The sequence below is a fragment of the Cygnus atratus genome, chromosome 4 (genome assembly GCF_013377495.2).
Source record: "Cygnus atratus isolate AKBS03 ecotype Queensland, Australia chromosome 4, CAtr_DNAZoo_HiC_assembly, whole genome shotgun sequence".
NCBI classification, from domain to species: Eukaryota; Metazoa; Chordata; class Aves; order Anseriformes; family Anatidae; genus Cygnus; species Cygnus atratus.
In genome coordinates, this window is record NC_066365.1 from 36,502,223 (window position 1) to 36,525,544 (window position 23,322).

At 37.3% G+C, this 23,322-nt stretch overlaps 1 protein-coding gene across 26 annotated transcripts in view; it reads left to right on the forward strand.

Annotated features, from left to right (window-relative positions):
* Positions 1–23,322, forward strand: part of INPP4B (inositol polyphosphate-4-phosphatase type II B) — a 293,558-nt gene that overhangs the window by 252,076 nt on the left and 18,160 nt on the right. For 21 of the 26 annotated variants that reach the window (XM_050710636.1, XM_050710637.1, XM_050710632.1 and 18 more), the window contains 4 exons: positions 228–368; positions 3,470–3,567; positions 7,866–7,978; positions 12,694–12,848. In XM_050710636.1, coding sequence (XP_050566593.1) covers positions 228–368; positions 3,470–3,567; positions 7,866–7,978; positions 12,694–12,848 — 507 coding nt within the window. Of the gene's footprint in view, positions 1–227; positions 369–3,469; positions 3,568–7,865; positions 7,979–12,693; positions 12,849–17,034; positions 17,143–23,322 lie in introns of all 26 variants that reach the window. The other 5 variants (XM_050710635.1, XM_050710624.1, XM_035546557.2 and 2 more) reach the window with 2 other exon arrangements.

Below are 23,322 nucleotides of genomic sequence, written 5' to 3' on the forward strand. Positions count from 1 at the left end.
AGTCAGTATCAAGAGCATATAATCGTATACACCTTATATTTCCATAAAAGTTTGTGCTCTTAAAAGAAGCCAGCTGAGCTGAGTCTGAGAACATTTTGTGCTTTAACACAAGGGGAAAAAAAGAAACTGATTTTTATGTCTAAATGTTCTCTATAACTTAGGAAGGTTATAATTTCAAGCAAACCCATCAGTATTCCTATCCTTATTCTTCCTTTTACTTTTCCTAGTGAACATTATGTTATAGAGGTCCAGCTTCCAGCAAAGATGTTTGAGCTGCTGCCACAAGAGATTAAAGAAGGAAAGCTACTTCGCATGTATCCAGTACTCTTTAATGTTGGAATCAATGAACAGCAAACACTTGCAGAAAGGTAAAAAGACACTTTCGGAAAAATGTTTCATTTTCTATCTGAGTATGCTGTGTTAGTACAAGATATCTCTCATAGGATTACAAAGAAATCTTTTTGTTATTTGCTCTTGGACCATTTCAGCTTGACTTTGTGTGTATTTTTGAAAGTGTTAAAGGAAATAAGTACAAGCTATGGAGCAATGCAAAATAATGAAAAAAGCCAAGTAAAGATATGGCTGTATGTGGGACTTAGTCTGTTTATTTCACACAATCAACACCAAGTTTTCCTTGGATACAGATAGGAAATTGATTTCTAGTTCACGGGGTAAGTCTTAATGTGCAGTACTTTGGCCTTTTCAAACAGAAGTTTGAAAATTCCAAGTTCTTATCATTTTAGAGGTGGTTGAACAAATCGTAAACCATAAAGAGAACATTTTTCTCAACTTCTTAGGTTTGATTTTTTTTTAAACAGGGTTGAGGGGTGTTAGTTATTTATATAGAATATGTTAGTAATATGCCTCTGGAAACATGAAGGCTGATGTTAAAATTCTAATATGCTAATACTAGTCCTCTGAAGGGATTGCTGGAAACTAACTTATCAGTGCAATGTTAGTCAAAGTTTCACCAACCTACTAATTTTCTGTCCCAAGAGAAGGTTAGCTGTTGGTCATGTTAAATTACAAAGCTTGTACAATGCTAAAATTGCAAGGTGGACATCATTTTCTCTTTAACTGTTTTTTTTAACAGAGCATATGTTCTTTTAGGCTGTATTCAAACAAACTCAAAAAACTACTAAATCAAAACCAAAAGCACTCTATGCATAGGTGGGGAAATACATGGAGACAGAAAATTTGTTAACCTGGGCAACAGGCAAGAAGTTAAGCACTACTGGAGTTTGACATCATGTCCTTTGTAGACAGAGGAGTAGAAGAAGACATTTAAGGAAGATTTCTAAGGAATGCAATCAGGTAGCTGTGTGGATATCTTGGGGAGACTTCTCTTAGTTGTGAGTGGTGCTGCGTGGGAAAACTTAAGTATAAAATTTGAATGGGAGATGAAGGCTGAATCAGAAGACAAAGGTAAAAGTTAGCATTTTACTAGAGGAAAAAGAGGTGAGTAGTTCTCTAGAGAGCTTGCAATGCTCTTGAAAATGAAAATAGTTTATTCTTGATGCCATAAAAAAAGGAAAAGTGATTTTAAGGGAAGAGTAACACAACCTATGTAGTAACATACAAAAACAGCAAAGTCAGTAATGACAAAAGGTGTGATGCTTCACATTTTTCCGAAATTAGAAAAAAAAGGAGCGTGCAGTAACCAAGGTTGTGAGAGCTCGTGTAGGGTGGGGAAAGACAGACTATATATTACAAAGGTCCTGAAGAAAGAGTTGACAAGATTTAGAAATAGCATGCATCTGGGGAGGGAAGGAGTCAGTAGAAAGCAGAGGAGTCAGTTTGAAAAGATGTCAGTTGGGTTGCAAGTGGAGTGACAGGAAGAGTGGTAACATTTTTCTCCGTGGTGATTCTACATTGTCCCCAAAGAAAAGAAAGCCATAAATGAAAAATTAATGAATTATCTTTCAAGTAAACCAAGTTGGTTTATTCCATGCAGAAACATTTTATGCTTGTGGTTACAGGTGTTAACATTAGTCTTTGTTCAAAATATTGCTCAACTTGACTGCATGCTTGTCTTTGAGACTGGAAACGCTGCACATGGTTTTTGTTAAAAGGTGTTTTAGTGGGAGAAATAACATAAGAATAGAAATTGTTTTGTGATAAATTGTTACAAGATGGTACTTAATTAGATGTAAACATCTACTTTCAATAAAGCACAGTTGATACTGTGCCTGTTTTAAAAGAAATGCTCTTGTGTGACAGTGCAGCAATGGCTCTTGAGGGAAGTAGCTGAGTCATTTCCTTTTTTGGCCCTTTAAAATATTTGATTACTTTCCATGTGATATAACAGTACATTTGGAATCTTCTGATTTGCATCCCCTTGTGTCTGCCTGAATTTCTCATTTACCTATCCATGCCCCTCTTTTTTTGTTTTCCACCATTTTCTACTGTCTTCCTTTTCTTCGTTTCAACGTTATTTTAAAGATGAGGCACAGAAACTTGGTCCTAACTGCCTAAGGGACACTCCTGTCCTTACATTCATATCCATCAGAGTATAAGTAGCAGGAGACTTTTTTTAATCTATGTCAAACTTGACAGTTGTAGAAATTTTGGTCTCAGGAAAAAAGGTACTTTTCCATATAGCAATAGTCAGTTTGTGGATAACTGTAATGGCATCCTGATGCAGTCTGGGTTTTCTGTGAGGAGCAGGTTAATGGGGACTTGGACGATGTGTTCCCAGCAGACTAAATTGCTGCAAGAAACCCCAGAACACTTGCCTTACCCAGCTGCAGCACTGTAGTGTGACCAGTGATGTCTGTGTGCTGCAGCAAGCTTAAACACAGGCAGCTGAAGTGAGCTAGCTTGTGGTTTGCGGTTCTGTGAAGCTTAATGGAGAAATCACTGTTCAACAGCAGGGAAGAGTTTTCTCGTTAGTTTCAGGCACGAGAAAACAAAATAACTAACAGTTCAGGAGCAGCATAGGGCTGAGAAGGTCTGGAGGATTAATCAGTTTGACTATAGCAAATACTCTCAGACCAGAGTACTCCAGTGGCAGAAATTAGTCCTTCAGGAGGTTTTTCTCCTGACGCTTACCTCTATTCCATCTTGTGTGGCTTCAATATCATCTAGCTCTGGTAGAAATTACTGCTACTGCTGTTGCTCAGGTATATTAAGGGATTTAGGAGTTGTACTCTTCTGATTTGGAATTCTCACAGAGAACCCTTGCGTTTATTCAGGATTTGTGAAGAGAATCAGAACTTGTGCTTTATTGAATGATTGTATGTAAACGGATTACTTTGTCCATATGTTTTGGGAAGACTTATCAATGGTTGTTTACTTCATTCCCAAATACTAGTTCCAAAGCACATGGGAGATTAGCAGCTGTACATTTGGCAAAATTTAATATATTCAACACTAGAAAAAAAAATCAAATTTTTTATACAAAGAAAGCATTCTGAAGGATGATTTGACTTTGTTTTAGACTTTTCATCATTTTACTGTGATTTTGTAGGTTTGGAGATACCACTTTGCAAGAAAACATTAACCAGGAAAACCTAGAACTTCTAAAAGAATATTACAACCTGTTTACAGAAAAAATGCCTCCTGATTGTGAGTATAAGATAATACAATATCCAAATGGCTTTTAAAAGGTTTAATAGATGAAAGATTATAAGAAAGTAGTATTAGCGCAATGTTAATATGCTGTGTTTAGATGTAGACCTCTATCCCATAATTTGTTCCATCAAGTTAAGCACTTTGGGCCTGTTCACATCCCTGTTGAAGTCAGCAGTGATTGCAGGCCCAAGGCCATAGCAAAAACAACAGAAAGGTTGAAATGCAGTAATGATGAACCAAACAGCTCTCTTAAATTATTAATACGATACACTCTTTAATAATTCAAGTGGAGGACACTCCGTACTTACTATATTTGTACATAAGTACTCGGTGGGAATTTTCATCAGTTTCACTCATTGCCTCTACTCTTCTTCCCGAGTATGTGTTAAGGTACGGCAGACTGCTTCCATCTGTATCTACAGATTTCTCAGTAATGAGCCACATCATAACGTCACTGATATTAATAGCATGGTTCTATTAGAATGGGTCCTACATTCAAATTTTATAGAAATGTGGCATCATAAACATAGTGTTCTGTTACTATGCTGAAAAGAAACACTGCAAGGACCATTTGTATCAATATAACCCTGTTAAAGCAGTCTTAATGCCTAAATTATATTCCTAAAACTTACAAATTGTGCAGGCTGACTTTAAATAGCTTGGATTTAGGTCTCTGCCTGTTCCACTTGGGTAACTATGTTTGAACCTAAAGAACCTGTTGTCCTACAGGACGAGTTTGTAATTCCTCATGGTGAATACTGCTGCTTAAAATCCTATGCAAAGCTTGTGCCCTCTTACAGAATAGCTTCTGTTGTGGTTTTTTTGCTAATTATCCATTAAATGTATGTACTTGCAGTTTTATCTGATGTGCTACTCTATATACATATGCGCTTGTCTTTTATATCGGCAAAAATTTTCATTTTTTAATGATTCTGGCAGAAGTGAAAGCTTTTTTCCTAAGGGGTAAGCAGTATGACCATCAGTCCACTCACATCTCTAATATTTTGAAAATTTTTACAGAAAATCTCATACAATAAGCTAGCAATTAGTTTAGGTGAATCCTGCCAAGAAAGCTTCCTGAAAAACTAACCTCATCTGGAATTAGGTGTAAGGTAGATCTGTGACTTCATAAGCGGATCTGATTACATAAAAGTAAAATTTGCGTGCATATAGTATTTGCTCCTTTTCAATGACAGGAACTAACCTTGTACTGCCTTCTAGAAGGATTATTAGTGTGCTGCACAGTCTTCCTGGACTTCTTCCAGACTGTACAGACTTGCAGGAACCATGCTTGTCTAACTGATCATGTCTATTCTGGTTATTATTCCCTTCTTGCATTTTCTCTACCTCTGAGAACTGAGTCTGGTTTTTGTCCAAATTTTTACATAACATGAAGTACCTTCTGGTTCCACTGCACTTCCCGGTTGCTCTGTGCCATTATATGATATCGCTCTTTTGGCTTGGAGGAATGTGTGTTTTAAACCAGCTCTCTCACTTACACTATCCCCATACCTCTTTTCAGCGATTTTTTTTTTTCTTTTTTTGGGGTAGGGGTGTTTTTTAAGAAGCAGGGTGAAGGGCTGGGGGGGAGTAGAGGGGCAGGAACACACATTCTCCAAGGTGTTCTGCCACAGGACTTTAGTTCCTCCCCCTTAGGAAGATAAACCTCCATCCAAGCTAGCAGCAGCCCTGATTTTATAGCCATGTGAGAGCCATTCAGTATTGATGGCTCCTTGATGGCTTTGTCACACCTTTCCAGATAGTTTCCTAGAGTGCCAAATCTGTGCTACAAAATAAACGCGGGACCCATGTCACAAAGCTGGTAGCTACAAATAAAGCTCATGAACCCAGACAGAATTTGAAGACTGGCAGCCCTGTTGGCCAGGCTGTTGCATCCACCATTCTTAGGCAGCCTCGCTTCATATATTCCATTTCAAAGAATTAAGCTTTGCACTCCTGTAAAGGCATTGACGCCCTTGGTATTAGTTTTTCTCTCACCCCAGTAGTTTCCATTGTCTGTTCTAGACTTCTCTCTATTCCTAATTGTTGCAAGTTTTTAGTAGCATAAACCTGCATATGTCAAGCATCAACTTTCTACTTAATTTTAGATGAACATGCACTCTGTCAGTCTCCTGTTCCTTAGCCTTTTTAATTCTCTCTTAATAGGAAATTCTGAAAACAATAAATAATGATGTGCCCCAAGAAAAATTCCTGTCAAAAATGCCAACTAAATATAATTGTTTAGGCACCAAAATAGCACACTTCTATTGGATAGTTAATGATAGTAAGAATACAGAAATATGATTTTTGTTTAGTAGCACATATGTAATTAAAATGATGCCTTAGTACTCAATTGAGCAGCTGAGAGCATAAAACGAGATAAAGCTGTGTCACAACTGATACTCGGTATTGCTAGTTTGATACCTAACACCCACAGCAACATCACTGTTTGAAGGTGGTATCCTATGTGAGAAGAGAGATGCATACAAGGTTTTGAAATCCTGCAAGCAAATAAAGGTTTTCTTCCTTAGCATCGTAATGCACATAGTAGTGCGTGTATATTTCAACACACAGTCTATGAGTCTGTTTCATACTTCTAGGCTTCTCCACTTTATAATCTATGAGAATGATTTGACAGTTTAATACTGCTTTGTGATACAAAGAATTTAAGCTATCAGTCACATCCAGTCAAGATGCAACTCATTTGACAATATTGTAAATTAGGATAATCTTGCTTTATTTGTGGTGAAGTCATCTCTCTGAAATGATGAATTTTCTGCTGTGAATCAAAGGAAAACTACTTTGAGGCAACAAAATGTTTACCTAGAGATGTAGTCTCATAATCTGGAAGCATCTTTTTAGAGTACTCTTTGTATGCTGTATGTTTTCAAGGAACAGATGCAGGGAAAGTATAATAGTCTAGGAGGTTCTGATGTATTTTTATATGTTCTGCATCATCTAATTCTATGGTCAGGAATCGTAATGTTCAGATCAAACAATCATCAGTAAAATTATTACAAAGCTGGTTTTAATGTATCTTTCCTGTATGGTGTTTTTGTTTGTTTGAGTTTTGGTGCTGTTTCTTTTTTCAGTGTGGGCAGTATATATAGCACACCTTAAACATTTTTAGAATAGTTTTTTTCAATTACTTCTCACTATAAATTATGAAAAAGAAAAACCATGGGATTCATTAGAGATGAAAGTTAAAAGCCTGTTGATAGAAGAGAGATCATTCCAGCTATGACCATATTGGGAGAGTGGATTTTGACCTGAATTATAGTAGTTGCATCATTTTTACTCCCTGAAATTGCATATAAATCATAGGGGTTTTGTTTTGCTTTTTTCCCTTAGATGGAACATCCTGCTTTTTCTTGAGTGGGGGAAGTCAATGTATTTGCAGAAAAAGACTGATTTAATAGATTTGGTTTAATTTTGTTTCAATTGATTCTAAGACTTATTTTGGTGATACTATTACTGATTTTTTTTCTATTTCCCTAACATAAAAAGAAATCATTTAGAAAAACAGATTTTGGTTGCTTTCAAAACTACTAAAGATAAAGGTGACACCTAAAACAAAACCCTTCTATATAATGCACTACACAGAAGAGCGAATTAAATTGTTTACTCTTGAATTCCCTCTAGGTGTGTATGATTAACAAAACATCATCCTGTTTGGCACAACTAGGGAAAGTAGGTAAAACTTCATGTTTTAGGTAAACCTTGAAATTACTTTGTACTTCAAAATGAAATTCTAATTTTGTTGCAGACTGAGCAATACCATTTGTTAGATTTATGAGGGTGTTAAGTCCTGTTTAACCCCTGTAAATGTAGGTCATATTAGGAACTAAAGCATCATTTTAAAATAAAAATGAGATGTATCCTTTTGAAAACAAAAGCAAAATATTTTCACCTCAAAATAAATAAATAAATTTTAAAAAAGCATCAAAGCTGCTCTAAATACACTCAGTTACTTCTCTATCCATTTCCAATGGATGTCTGTAATAGTTGACGAACAGGACTATAACAAAGATTTGAATGTTTTCACCTTCCATTTTTAAGATGAAAGTTGAAGACATTTTAATTTACAGATGTGAAGCCCTCAGGGAGGATAACCCCATACTTAGAAGTAAGATTTGTTTGTTCTCTAAATATTTCGCCAGTGCTTTCCATCCTGCATTTCCAAATGAGGCTGTAAATTATATACCTCTCCTTTAATAAGGACATCCTTCAGTCAGCACAGCACTATCATCAACCTTACCATGATGATCAACCCTACCATTCTTTTTCTTTAGGCCTCCCGCATTTTCAAGAACAAAATGATTTAAAGGGATTACTAGAAAATCTTCATCAAAATATCCAGGCCAAGAGGAGAAAGAATGTAGAAATCATGTGGCTGGCTGCGACGGTAAGATCTTTTGTTTCAAATACATTCACATGATGTATTAATTTTCACATGCTTTCTGATGTAGTAAATGCAATCAATTTCAAGGGTTTGATTGGAAAACTTAATTATTCAAGTAGATATGCTGAAATGGTGCTCTAACCCTTCTGTTTTGTTGGCTTTTCATCCCACTCCTGAATATCCCTCTTCTTCCTACATTTACTGGTAGACCTAGCCAGAATTGGAACAGGGAGGTGGTCTTGGTCACCGGGTCCCCATCATAGAATCATTTAGGTTGGAAAAGACCTTTAAGTTCATCAAGTCCAACCATTAACCTAGCACTGCCAAGTCTACCACTAAACCATGTCCCTAAGCACTGCATCTACACATCTTTTGAGTACTCCAGAGATGGGTGACTCAACTACTTCCCTGGGCAGCCTGTTCCAATGCTTCACAACCCCAGGGCCTTTTCTTCAGAGATCCATTCATCTCCTGTATGGGCAAGCGGAATCTCTTCCCTGGATGATTGTGCATAGCTGTAAATATATCACCTCATATGAGCTATACAGTATTCAGTTACAGTATCTAACTTTTTTTGTGTAAAATCATGTTTTTAATAACCAAGGTTTATATTATTTAATAAACATTGCTTTTATTCTTTAGTGTCAGAAAGCCCTGAGGTATGATGCAGGATATGGTTCTTAAATATATATCAATAAAACTGCTTTTATCATTAGATTCCCCTCCCTCCTCGATTCTGTGATTTTGCACGTGTATGTTAAAAACAAACAAACAAACCCAAACAGATACATATAAAGACCTCAGGCTTTTCAGGAGTCTGAAATTTAAATAGGTAATTGTTTTAGATTTAGAAAAGTACCCTTGATGGCTCTGCCCATTTGTATAAGCAGAGTCTTTAGCCTTTGGTGTCCACTGAAAGTGAAAAGTAAGACCATGTGATTTGGGGAACTTTCAAATGCATGTATCCTTCAAGGGAAGTAAATATTTGATGCAAAGTGTCATTTATTATATTATTATATTCCATAATATTTTGTATGACTTTTCATTAACAATAGGAATATGACAATATTAATTATGTCTATATCAATAACACTGGTATAATTTTTTATATAGCTAATAAAATTTTTCTTTGGGTTAATCAATATTATCACATGCTATTGTAGCATAAATCCATTGTGCATAAAAATGTAAGCTGGTTTTTTTTCAGTGTCTGTTCTGCAATTACTGTGAAATGTTGCTTTGCAAAGAAGTAAAAGATAAACAGTCCGGGATAATATAAACTGAGCTACAAAGCATATGATAGAATTTATTTAATCTTTGTATATAGAAAGTTGTCTTCTATGATCTATTCAGGATTTCCTGAAAGTAATTTTATGGGTGAAAAACGTTCTTTGGACATAAGTGCTTCAAGTTTTTCCTTCCCTGTATTGTATTTCTCTTACATTACTTTACATAACTTTCTGAAAAGGGTATTTCTGGACCCGCTGATATACACTGTTACACTATATTACATTTATACGTTGGAAAGTCAGATTTCCAGCTGTAAGGATACCACTGTTATAGTATATGAGATGTGAGTTTCTACATGCATATGTGTCTGCACCTGCATGTAGTCTGGTGAGAACACATCTGCATTTAAAAAAAAATACAGCAAAAAGCTTCTGCCAGTTGATACCACAAACATTTCTTATCCAAAATATAATGGGACAGATTTAAATGTGTATTTGTATTTCGTAAGCTAGACCCCTTTTCTTCTCTTATATCAGGAGAAATCAGCATATTGATTTATCCTTGTTTTAGTTTTCATTGTTTTACATTCTTTTATCATCCCCTTCTTAAATTTAATCACAGATAATAATTTAAATCTGTGTTCATGTGGAACATGAATAAAAATATTTAATAATAAAGCTTATTAATGAAAAACAGACATTTCCTACATCCCCAATATGATGAAGTGAGCACAAGTGAGGATAAAAATCAAGCTGGACACATACCAATAGCTGTGTGTTCTGATATTATGATATTACCGTAGATTGTTGTATTGTACCTTATTAGATTACTTGAGCATCTGATCACTGTTTGCCCATTTTAATTATTTATTTTAACTGCTGCTGCTTAGTGAACAGAATTATTCTGAGGACTTATCTGTGCTGGACTATCATGTTGACCTAGATTTCTCTTTAAATCAGAAGCTAAGGATTTTTTATCTGCTTATTTAATTTAATGGATTGTTTTCTGCTTAATCCACTATAAATGATTGAGCCATTTGGATTCAATTTATATGCAAAATAAGACCTCCAGATTGTGGTTATGGCCATTTGCATGTTGTGCCTAGAGTGTTTCTCAGTTCAAAACCAACTCCAGCACTTCAGTCGGGCGTTGTCAGCCCGGATTTGGGGTTTAGTCTCCCCTCCTTGCACCAGAGGCTGTCACCCATCCAGAATGATTACCTGGTTTTTGCGTAGGACTCGTTTGATTCCAGTAGCCACGGTGACTCATGGACTTCAAAAGACATGAGTGTAAAGAGAATTAATGTCTTCAACTAAGCTGTTAACTCTTTGCACAGCATTATCAGCTCTACTTGACACTTTCTTAAAAAAATAAAATAAAAAAGTCTTATAGTACATTATTTAAATTGCAATACAAATTCCCAATTTTTTTAAGCAAATATGTTTTACAGTTTTGAATTGTAGAAGAAAACACAGATTCTCCTTTACTATCATATACTTCTTTGGGTTCAAAGTTAGGTTCAGTTAATTTCCTGGACTTAACTTCTGAGATGTTACACATCCTCACAAAGACCTTAAAAGGCTGCACGTATTGTCTAGGCCATTTATTTTAAGAGGAATTTCTGGGAATGCCGTTAATGGATTTTTTTTTTACAAGTGCTTATTTGCTGAAGTAATGTTATGAAGATCACGCTCCAATTCTATCCTGAAAGATGCTAAGTCAGTGCTCCATGCGTGGCCTAGCTGAAATGTTTCCTCAGGCTGAGGTGTGAGTGCTGTAATTTGTAACCTTGCCTTATTCTTTTAACTGTTTACTTTTGGTACTGTCCAGGGACAGAAGCAAGCAAAGCTTGGTTGAGAGGGTATTACCTTTTCTTAGGACAAATCATATCAGGGGAAAAATAGACCCATAATTGGGCACGTCAGCTCTCTGTCATTTTTTTCTAGTAAACTCCTGTTTGAACCCAATGTATCTCCTAAGGGGCTGGTACAACAACCAGTTGCTTCTTAAAGTGAGAAAGTATCCTTCAAATATGTCATAGTTCCCTTATCTCTTAGAATTTTGTCAGTGTCAGGTGAAAGCAAGCACTCCATGGCAGTCATTCATGTTAAGTTTTAATTGTTCTGGGTCACACACTGAACAGTTTAGCTGTTGAAATTAAGGACTAGTTTTAATTTCAGTATAAAGATGGATTTGTCTGCATCCATACCCTCATGAGGAATTAGTTCTCTGTGTTCTCAAGTCTGAGTTAAAAAAAGCCTTGTCAAAGTTTTTCTTTATTTTCTTTCAATGTTCATTAGGTGTTGCAACAATTAAGCTTTAATTGAATAGTGTGGTTGTCACAGAAAGTGAGAAAAAATTCAAGCAACTTTTTCTTTTATAGTCTAGACTAACATAAGTGCTTTATATTTCAAGTTCAGGAAATTGGATGCAGTGGTTTGGTAACCTGTAAATAAGTGTAGATGTTTTAGTAACTTGCTTAACCGTGATAAGAACTAGGAATAGTAGGTGGTTGTTGCTGTGTCCACCATCAGTTTCTTGCTTCATTTGGGCTGGGGCATGGGGACAGGATTGAGACTGGATTGCTTCTCTGGCTTGGAGAACCGGGCCATCCTCCGTGAACTGTGTTTTGTATCCGAACCAGACCACTTGGGTGCTGGACGTCTCTCCTGCTTTGTACAGAACCTGTTCCTCATCAGTCCAAATATAAAACATGGTGCACGTGTCGCAGTGCTGTCTTAATTGACTTTTGGTGATAAAACAGGAGGCAAGGCTTTCTGTTGAAACAAAAGACAAAAGATGATAACCCCACAGTTTGTTATGAAGAAATTTTTGTGTGGTACTTATGCATAAAGTTCAAGCACGTGTTTGAGGGATCGAGCGTTACGTGTGCTACAGTAAATATCAAGGGAGCAAAAACAATATATAGACGGCAACTGTAGTGCAAGGTTGCGTGCATCTCTCTCCTCAAACCAATAAGGCTTTCTTTTTCCTCAGTGGGCAGGTTATTTTCACGCTTGTCCTCCTAATGGAGACCGTTAAGATCTGTTTTTAAGATGTTTAATTTGGACAAATTGGAAATGGGCTATCGATCAGTAGCTATCATCTTTTGGTCCTTTTTTTTTTTAAAGTGTTATGGCTATAAAATTTATAAAACAAAAGAGAAATTTACAGTCCCTTTCAGTGCAACATTTTCACCTTTTTGTGCCACTGTGTCAGGCCAGCATGTCCATAGTCCTTAGAATATGAAAATCCGCAAGGCAGCACTAATAAATAATTTAACTATAATGACGGTTAAATCATATGTAAGCAGACACATGATTCAGGATTGAGTTACCACCTTTTAATACCAGTTTTCTTCTTGAGAAATATCGTTTTCTGTATTAGTTGTCTGTGCTTGTAGAATTGTGGGATCTTGACAGTCTGCAGGTGTGTAGAGAACCTGAGGAGCGAGAAGAGCAATCCTTTGACATCTGCTTGTGTTTCAGATTTGCCGCAAGCTGAATGGTGTCCGTTTCACCTGTTGCAAAAGTGCCAAAGACCGGACATCCATGTCAGTGACACTGGAGCAGTGCTCCATCTTGAGGGACGAGCATCAGCTTCACAAAGATTTCTTTATTCGGGCGCTGGATTGCATGAGAAGGTATGTGGAGATTATTTCACATCCCTTGCGTTTTGAGCTGAGCCAGGAACTACTCTGCAGAGCTGGCTGAAGGTAGTTGCAAGTGTGTGATAGGCCCCAGTCCTGGTTTAGCAGAGAATCAACCAGCAGTGTGCCAGCTACTGATTCACTTCTGCATGCAAGGTCTTTTGTTTTAACACTAATGAACAGTTTCTGAGATTTATACGTGAAACCCTATGAAGTGCCACTCCACTGACTGTAGAATTTGACCAAGGTAAATAGCCATCATTTAACGATTTCTTAGACTTTCACAAAGCTTAAAATTTTAACAACATTCTGTAACTCTATATAAAAAGTTATTTTCTGTTTTTTAGAATATTTTTGAAATGTTTGTATGCTCATTAAAACATTCACATAAAATTTAGACAACAATGGGGAAGCTGAATTAGCTTTTGTTACAGATGGCAATTCTCATTAGGTCATGTTATTAAAAATAAAAGCAAGTTTGGATTCATTCTAAATTGCTACTATTATTTGATAAAAATCTTTACTGTGCTAAAAAAAATGTTTCATTCTAAATTACAACTATGCAGAAACTAAGGCTGATACAGTCAGGACTGTGTAATTAGAAGATGTAAAGATTTTTGGTTATGTGAGCCTTTGAATAGAAAAACAACTGAGCAAATGAGTTTTTATCATAAAATGAATCCAGGTGCTATATTCTCTAAAGAAACTGTTTCATTATCAGCATTAATGAATGCTGCATTATATATTGTATAAGAGTTCAAGAAATTTATCCACAAGATTCAAGTAATATATAACAAAAGTCTCTACAAGGCTAACAGAAAATATTCTGGTCAGCCTGCAAGGAAGTAATTGAATTATTTCTTGCACTTCTGTGAAATACATAATGTGATTGTGAGTTGGATTTGTAAAGATCGTATCTAAGTAACAATCATGTTTAATGTCTGTAATTGATAGTTCTTGACCTTAATATTTGGCATTATCAGATTAATCTGTAGGTTTACACGTACAGAATCCTTTTGTCTCTTAACAAAGATAGGTATTCTAAAGAAAAAAAATGTAATTTTTGCAATGAGTAATTGAGCAGAAGACTGAGACGGTTTCGAAGTGTAGTTGGTTTGCAAGCTGCTAGTGCAGTGTGATGTATTAAACTGAAGTATCATTTTGTATGTATCATTAGCTTGCATAAATCCCTTAGTCTCTGCAGTATTTCAGTGAGTGAATGACTTCTGTGTGCCGCCTTTCATAACTACAAGTTTTATCATTAATGAAAAATTTCTTAGTTTTCTGTGTTGAGTTCCATTTTTGTTGGCATTTCAAATATGTTTTTTTCTTTTATGTCTCCAATAAATACAACAGTGTGTAAGTTACAGTAAATTACCAGATAGAAGCAAACTAATTATATGAAATACTTTATTATGTAGAATAGCACTGGAAAAATTCCACAGATATAAACCTGATTAAAAAATAAATAAAAAAGACCCTGACGTATTCTGGTACCTAAAGGGGGACTACAAGAAGCGGGAGAGGGACTTGTTGTCAGGGATTGTAGTGATAGGACAAGGGATAATTGTTTTGAACTAAGAAAGAGTAGTTTTAGATTAGATATTAGGGAAAAATCGTTCACTCAGAGGGTGGTGAGGCACTGGCAGAGGCTGCCCAGAGAAGCTGTGGATGCCCCATCCCTGGAGGTGTTCAAGGCCAGGCTGGATGGGGCTTTGAGCAACCTGGTCTGGTGGGAGGTGTCCCTGCCCATGGCAGGGGGTTGGAACTGGATGGGCTTTAGGGTCCCTTCCAACCCAAACCATTCTGTGATTTGATGATATATGCAAATTAACTTGTTAGTACAGAAGCATAGTAGGTTTTTGCAGACTAAAATGTCAGGGACTTTACATGCTTTTTTATCACATAACTGATTTGAAAGCTGAGATGATTAACACATTAGTTATATTTGCAGGTAAGAATAAATTGGAGTCTCAGAAGAATGGTGAAAAGTCCAGAAAATCTGGAGAAACTTAAAAAGTAAATGAAAAGATATGAGCCTGAAGCAACATCACAAAAACGTTTATTTTGGGGTTCTGCTCTAGTTTTAGGCAGATAAAAGCTTTATCCTGTTAATAACCTGCAAATGAATTTAAAACAGCCTTGAACTGAAGTAGCTGCAGTGTTGAATGAAAGTCAATAATTTTGACTTGGGTGGTAGGCTTGTCTGGGATTTAAAGGAAGGGCCTTGCAAGTAGCGGCAGTGGCGCAAAAATTTATCCTGCACCGTCAGGGAACCAAATAAGCAAATCCTTTGCCTATTCTAGTTTCTGTCCGTATTGTACTGTGCACATAACCATAGGTTAAAAAAAATGTTCAGAACAGAAGACTGAAAATGTCAGGTGGGGATACGCAATATTTAACTCCATTGTATTACCATTGAAAGTTGGTTGGACAGTTTTAAGGAGCTGTCTTTGGGCTTTTTAAAATTATTTTTTAGAAATGTTTAAGGAATGCAGTAGTTACTGTATCTTCAGGAGGGCTCTTTGTGCCTTCCCGCTGCTCATCTGTGGCTGGAGGTGCTTATGGAGCAGCCCTTGAAGTGCCACAGGCTTTCCTTTCTGTTTCTCCCTCTCTACCACTGACTAGAGAGTGCAGCGAGGACCCTCCAGCTGTGCTCTCTTGTTGCAGGTAAAGGAAGGTGAGTGGCAGGGAAAAGCAATTTGAGAGAGCAAACTGGGAAGGAAAGAACAGTCAGGCAACAAGGAGGAAAAAGGCCGTAATTTCCACAGGAAGAGATATAATGGCATTTCAGCTAAATCTCCTGTATTTTATTTGAGGGAAGTTTGGCAGCTATGGTTCTGAGGTTTGTGTGAATAAGGTCAATGGATTTGTTTGTTGCTTGTTGTAATGCTTGCCTTTTTAACCTTTCTTTTGTTTGATTACCATTGCAGACTCTTATTTAAAACTTTTTTTTTCCTAAGCTTTTCATTGACTATTTGTAGAAGCTTTTAGAATGATTTTTCACATCTAAAAGAATGCATTTTGTTTTAAGAGGAGATGGAGAAAAACTGTGGTCACCTTTTAGTTTCTAATGTATGCAGTTTTCCCCTGATGAATCTCCTCTAGATCACTTTGTTAAACTCTGTCAATCAACTTCCTTTATGTTGATTGCTGCAAATCACTTTTAAGCCTTTCAAAAGAACAAGTAGACAAGAAAAAATCAATTTTAACATCCGGAATCCTAACAGACTGGATTGATCTTTGAAAGGCTTCTTTCAAGAATTAACAGTAGGAGATAGAGAGTACTGTGAAACAAAGTGAGTTGTAAAAGCAAATGGAGATTCAAAAGCAGCCTTTATTGGAAATGCCATAATTTTGAGGTATGAAAATTATAAAGGTGCCTGTGTAACTGTAAAGCTTTTCTTTTTTCCTGCCAGTGCTGGGCACAGCTTTGGGGGCTGTTGTAAAAGGGGAAGCCTGTGCTGCTGGTTTTGTGCATTCTTGCCATCAGGAGAAGTTTGGTGATGCTGGACTCGTGTGCTGCTGCTTTTTGGCTTTGCTGTTGTCCCTGTAAGCCTGTGAATTTTGAGTAAACCAGAAGCAATTTAAGATATTTCAGTTTGTTTGTTTTCACGCCCGTTGTATGATGCTGTTTAGGAAAATACTGCCAGTACCTCTTATTTAGTGAACGAATTCATTAGCACAGTTAATGTCTTGTACTGATAAACTGTATGGAGTTTATTGCTTTTTAAGAAAGAAAAAAAAAAAGGTGCAAAAATCGTTCCAATAGTTGTCCCTTTAGCTTATGAAAAATGTGAAATGATGCTAGGAATTCAGGCTTTATCACTTACAATATCTGAAATATGGTTTTGTCTTCTGGGTGCAACTGTAACCGTTATGATGCTGCAGTTACAGTGTGAGTAAAAACAGAAGCAGCTATTCCATAGTGGTACATGCTACAGTTTCCTTTGTGTATGTTTGTGACTTTCATTGATCTTAGTGACATTCATAGCACAGAATGAGGGAGATCAATATATGTTATTCCTTCTTTATCAAATGCTTGCAATTCATGTCATACTGAAATCATATTTTTAATGTTGCTGCCACTTATAATCATCATTTTTTGCAGTCAATATTTTGTTTTTCCATTCACCAATGTACAAATATTTCCTGTCATTTAATGTCAACTGTATTCCAGAAGACAGCAGAGACAAAACAGATGGACCAGAGTTCACTGCAGTATCTGTCACACAATTCTACTTTTCTTCCTTAGAGCTGGCCACTGCTTAAGGAGCCTTGGACCCTGGTAGGCAGCACGTTACAAAGCAGTTTCATAAAACTCTTTATTTTCTTTTCCAAACCTATTCAATGTTAATGTCTTGGTGACAGGGTCTGTGCTGAAGTCCTTGGGTAGTAAATAAGCTCAGAATCTTCTGGGTTTTTGAGCGCATTTCCAATAATGCCTCAAAAGTAAAACCAAGCAAATGATGTGACAAATCCCCTGTGTACGGTGAAGTCTCCAAGCTTTCATCCATCCCTGTCATAATTCTTAGCAGGGCACGATACCTGTCAGGCATTGAATACAAAATTTGACTCAATGTAGGACACACTGTTTTCATCTAAAATGCCAGCCAAGGATATTTCAGATTATTTCAGATAAATTGCCAATCAAAAATCTGATTGAAGTGCAAATACAAAGAATGAATGGTCTGGGCCACGAGGTATGGGCTTTTGATGGCCTAGTTATGAAGCAAATTGCTCCTTTTTAAACAGGTGTTCGAGGGCATCTTTCCTTAAAGATCATATTAAAGATGTGTGAGTTGAGAAGGAGGGATAGCTGTAACAGCTTCCACATGAGCTGGGTGGAAGCCATAGGTCCAAGCTGAGAGACCTTTGCTATGCAAGGGTGTATGCCAAACAGCATCATGACTCCTGTGGTCTAGGAAGCAGGAGCAAAGTGACAGGATGAGAGGCTGGGATTCACGTGCAGACCTTCCTTGACCTTTCTCCCAGCCTTTCCCCAGCCCCTGTGAGCTTGTAGCAGGAGATGCAGTGCGTGAGTGGTTATGCAGAAGAAGAAGCACGTGTTCTCCTCTAACCTTTTCGTTCCGTAGCCCATCAGGCCTTCTCCAACATTTTTTTTTTCCTGAGAATCTTGTCTTAGTATAAACAAAACTTTTAAGGGAGAGCCTAGCTTCCAAAGTAGATTTTTTCCATCAGTCTACGGTTCTTGAGAAAGGCAGCATTTTTATTTTGAGGTACAAACTTTAGATGGAAAGATTTACATTACCTAAAGTATTGAAAAGGGCCTGGCATTAAGTAACAGGAAGGTCCAATTTTGATGCATTGAATCAACCATCAAATTTTTTTCTAAAACCAAATTACTATTTGTTTTCCACAGCAAGTGTGTGCATTGCATCTGACAGAGGAAAGAAAATAAAATAGAAAGAAGTAGGCAACAAGATGTAAAAAAGAATCAATGCCATCGGCACCATGTTGTACCCCTCTAGAATGAATGTCTAGTTCTGAGCATCCTGCTGCAAAGAGAAAGAGAGTTACAGACAACCATTACAGAGTGTCAAGCAGTAGCTTGAGCAGGCCTTATTAATTCTAAGGCTTTATAATACAAGTACTTAATTTCAGAAATTTAATCTTTATGGTGTTTAAAAAAAAAATCTATTTTTTTTAAGACTTGAGAGGGAAAATAGCAAAGGGGAAAAAAAAAAAGGAAAGGAAACCCGAATACTACAAAAGCCTCATGAAAGTTTTCAGTGAGGTTCAGACTTCTACATGGGAAAATTAAGTAAAATTAGTGGTTGCTTTATAATGTAGTCTCACACATTTTGTTTATATTTCATATATTGGGTCCAGATGTTCAAGTCCACGTTCTGCAGGGTAATATTCTCTAGCTAACTACAGAAGTTTCATTTCTCCTGTAGTTGATTTTTCTGGCTTCTTACAAGCACTAATTTCAGCCTCTCTGATCAACACCCCAGTCAGAGTCCTGAGAACCGTCTTGTGAGGCTTTTCTCATGTTCCTTCCTCATTTTCACCAGACTATTGCTGAAGTATTTCCCTCTGGTTGCTCCTTCTTCCTCTGCACGTGTGGCTATCTTTGTCTTTCTCCTCCTCTTCAGAGCTCGGACACTGGCTGCAGTAACAACTATTGAGAGGGCAGCAGAGACAGTCCCCCTGCCTCACTGCCTTTGCTTCATGTTGCAGCAGTCACCATCTGCCAGGGAGAAGAACAGCAAGGAAAAGCCTTGTCTGACCCCTTGACTTGGCAAGCATTTAGCATAGATTGAATCCTCAAAACATGTACCTGCTGAATTTTAACAAGTCCTTGTTAGGAAGAGGTGATTTGGATTCTTGCCAGAGCAGGCTCTTACAATAGTTAGATCTCTCATACCTTTATTACCTTTGTGCAGAATACCAAATCCCGCTCCAGTAATCATATCAAGGAGGGGGGAAAAAAAAAAAAAACACTATTTTTTTCTTCTTTACATGACATTGTAAGCTCGAATTTTCACCATTCAAAATGAATTAACAATTGGAAGTGTAACATTAATGGAAAGCATTGTGTAACGGGAATTATAGATGCCCTTCCCCTGGAACCTGTAATTATATTCTAATATTGAGCTAATCACAGGGGAGGGAGGGAGTGTTCAAGGGACAACAGTAAAAACCTTTGCCAGTCTTTGCCAGGAATATTTAAAGATGTGACCTAGGCTACCTCACTGAAGCACTTAAATTTTCAGTAGGTAGAAGTATATGCTTAATTTTCCTGTCAGACCATGGAGGGAAGGTAATACCAAAAGCAATGCATATTGTCTCTAAATTTTGACACCAGAGTCAGGTGGGTGAGCTGTTGAAATGCACCTGCTTCTCCTTCATTGCTAACATAGGGAAGATGGGTCCTTCAGGAAGACTCAGGGACCAGAAGGTAAAACTACTGAGTAGCAAAACATGTGCATATATTAATTGCAGTGTATTACACCAAAAAAATATAAATAAAACAACCTCCTTTTCCATTGAAAAAGAAAATGTTTGGCTATATTTGTTTTTTAGCTTTGTGTCAACAAGAAAGAAGGTTTGATTTTTCTATGATTTTTTTTTTTAATTGAAGGGAGTCCTTGGCCCTTGGCTGAGCATGTGTGTATGATGACACCGTTCTTCAAAGGAGAACCAGATTTAATGGAATTCCAATCAAAAACTACTCTGAGTTGTTCTGCTCTAATTTGTACTTTTTTTCCTCACTGAAACATTGACATAGTAATGTTCTCTTACCTAGCCCATATTAGTGTTTACCATATCTTGACCCAAATGAGTGTGGGGGATTGAGCTATGCCTTCTTAGTATTTTAATTATTCAGCACAGACAGTGAAAAAGGTGCATAATTAATTACCAGGTACACATTATGCTCACTCTTTTTTTTTAATTAAAAAAATAGTCAAAAAAGCCTTTTCCAATAACTTTGCTTTCTCATTTAGTACTGTACTTGAGTGCTTATGCTGTTCCTTATTCAGAACCTCAGTGAAGGACTCCCTTACCTGAAATCAGAAAACATGCATTTTACTCACCGGAGTTAGTAATACTACTTTTTTTTTTCCTATTATATTTCATGTCTGTTAACATTTTCTGAGGAATTGTGTAGGAGAAGTCCTGCATGCATATTTATTACCTGTTAAATCTCCATGAGCCGCAGCTGAATTACCCTGGCTTTGACCATGTACAGCTAAAGCTCTGAGGAAAAGCAGCACTGCCAAACCTAAAATTCAGATAAGAAAGGAGCAGGAAATGAGGAGAATAAGTGGGTAGTAATAGCATACAATAGCTAGTTAAAATTATCATGGATTCAATCTCTTCAAGAATTTATCTGTCTATGAAACTGTATTATTCTCAGAATAATATAATATTGGCACGGAGAGCTGGTATCCTTCCTGCAGTCCCGGCCAGTACGGGCTGTGGAGAAGTTGGAAGGGATGCAGAAAAGAGCAGCAACTAGCTGCTGTTCTGGATAGGGTGTTTTGTAAAAGACGACTGTGTTTCATCAGGGCAAAGACGATGCAGTGTCAGGCTACAGCTGTAGCTGGCTTATGCGGAAAGCAGGTAGCAGGTCTATTTTTACTCTTGTTTTAGGCTCCTTAATCCCATCATCCAACTTAGTTTCTTCTTTAGGAATACTCCCCGCTCAATCAATCAATCTTCTTCTTCTCATCCACCATCCCTGTTCCAGTTTTCTTCCATGCTTTTTTTTTTTTTCCTTTTGGTCTGCTGCACTGCCAAATCACTCGGCAGCTGACTCCTTTTAGCGGTGGTTTCTGCTGTCCTGGGACTTAGCAATGCTGTAGTGGTATTGTGATTCTAAACATACCTGATGCCAAGATCACTGGCATGGCTGTGCTCCCAGCGCCCTGGGAAGGTGCCAAAGCAGAGTTCCTACCCGTGCAAGGCCCTGGGATCCCAGGCCAGAGTTAGCTGAGGGTAAAGCCCCATTAACTGGGAAGGTCAGAGGGTGGGAAGAAAATCGCTTTTCCCTGCAACAGGGATGAAATATTTAGGGTGTAGGACCCAGCATGCTAATTAGATCACTGTTAGTGAGGCAGGAGGGAGATTCCACCCATCTGTGGTGCTCCAAAGCTTCAGTTATCCTTATCAAAAAGATTCCGTAGTATTGTGATACGAGTGGCGTTGCAGTTCTTTTTTGAATCAGTTATTTGTAGTCTTTCTCTTTTTTGAAGAAAATAGCACATCTGGGGGTAATTTGATAACTCTTGAATTATTGCATCTGTAATTTTTAAGTAAATACTGTTATCAACAGGGCTGAATCAAGCATGCTGCACTGATACGGTTAGCTCCGTGAAGGAGTAGGAGGTCAGATTTGGATCTCTTGTTGGGGGGAGAGGGGGAAGAAGGGTAGTTTTCTTTATTCTTTCATGGTCTGTAGGCTTTTTTTAGGAAACAGGTGTTTGAGGCCCAACTGAAGCCTTTTCACAGTCAGGCGTTTATAAGGAATCTCTTCTTTCTGCTCTTCTCGTTGATTGTATGGGTTTTCAGATTTATAAGCAGCTTCAAACTCGTGCTACAGACTCTCTGCATGACAGTGTCTCTGTATCTTGGCTGTGTATTTCTTAACACTGGTGAGAATGTAGTCATCTTTGAGGTTTCTTATCCCTCATCTGACTTCTGCTGACCTCAGTCAATGTGCCCAAAGGCTGCTGGGATCCTTCCCCTCACACCAACCACTAGCATGTGACCTTTGCTTCTGTAGCAAGAGAGGCTAAAAAGGCAGCAGCTAATTAGCAGCAACAGAACAGTGACCTTGCACCTTGTTTTAAAAATATAAAAAAACTCATCAGTCACAAGCCCTCTCCACACAACAGTCAGCACTGTCAGATATGAAGAACTTGTTTAGATTCTTCAAAAAATGGGTTAAGGAGCAATGTGGTCACATATTTTATAAGATAGATCTTGGCTTAGGACCATCTGATTACCAGTTTGTGTTTTTGAGTAAACTGGTAGGTCCAATGGAAATGTATCATTCTTGTCAAAATAATGTTTTGTTTCATATGCGTTTTGTGAAAATCACTGCTCTAAAGTTGTCAATTTTTATTTAAATCCATTTATAACTCATAAGTAATTGTTGACAGTGGAGCATCTACAGAATGCAAAGTAATCCAGCAACAGAAAGGGTTGCTGAACAGCTTCCAATAAAATGCCTTGTCTTGTTGTGATAAGCAGAAGATGGGAATGTCCGCAATAAGTGGTTGAGCAAATTTTTTTCATAACACATTTCAGCCAGGAAATAAAAAACAGTGCTTTTAGCCTGGTGGTGGTGATTGTTGCTGTTTGCTTAGTTTAACCAAAACTGACACGATCTGTTTTCTAAGTTTATTTTATGTAATAAAATGGCAGTTGCATTGAACGCCTCAAGAAAACTAACAAAAAGGGCTAAGCTGGCACTATGTCAGAAGCATTACTGGCTGGTTTCAAAATGACTAAAGTAGTGTTTAAAAGATGAACATTTACAATAATAATTCAACAATCCATGGATTGACTCTGGAATTCTAGAAGTCTCTGTTTTGATAACACTGACTCTAACAGTTCTGAACACTTATTCATGGGGTCTTTCTAAATCTTTGACGTGTTCAGTGTTTGCTGTTTCACCTTTTCTTGTCATCAATGCGCACTTAAGATTATGCTCTTTCCTACTTTCACGTTGCTACTTCTTTGTGTTGCTAGATATTTCAAAGATCTCATTTCTCTCATTTAAGAGCTTATAACCAGAAAGATGTGAGATTGCTTCCTGAAGGAAGAGAGACACTTTCTAATACTTTATTCTTATCAGTTTGTATTGTATTCTCAATTTTCCCACCAATGTAGCAATTGCTAATGTGGCAAGTTTCATACATACTAACTGCCTTTCATTTAACAATCACTGGTTAAATGTAACAGGAATGGGCCAAGAGCTTAGGTGTGAGCAGAT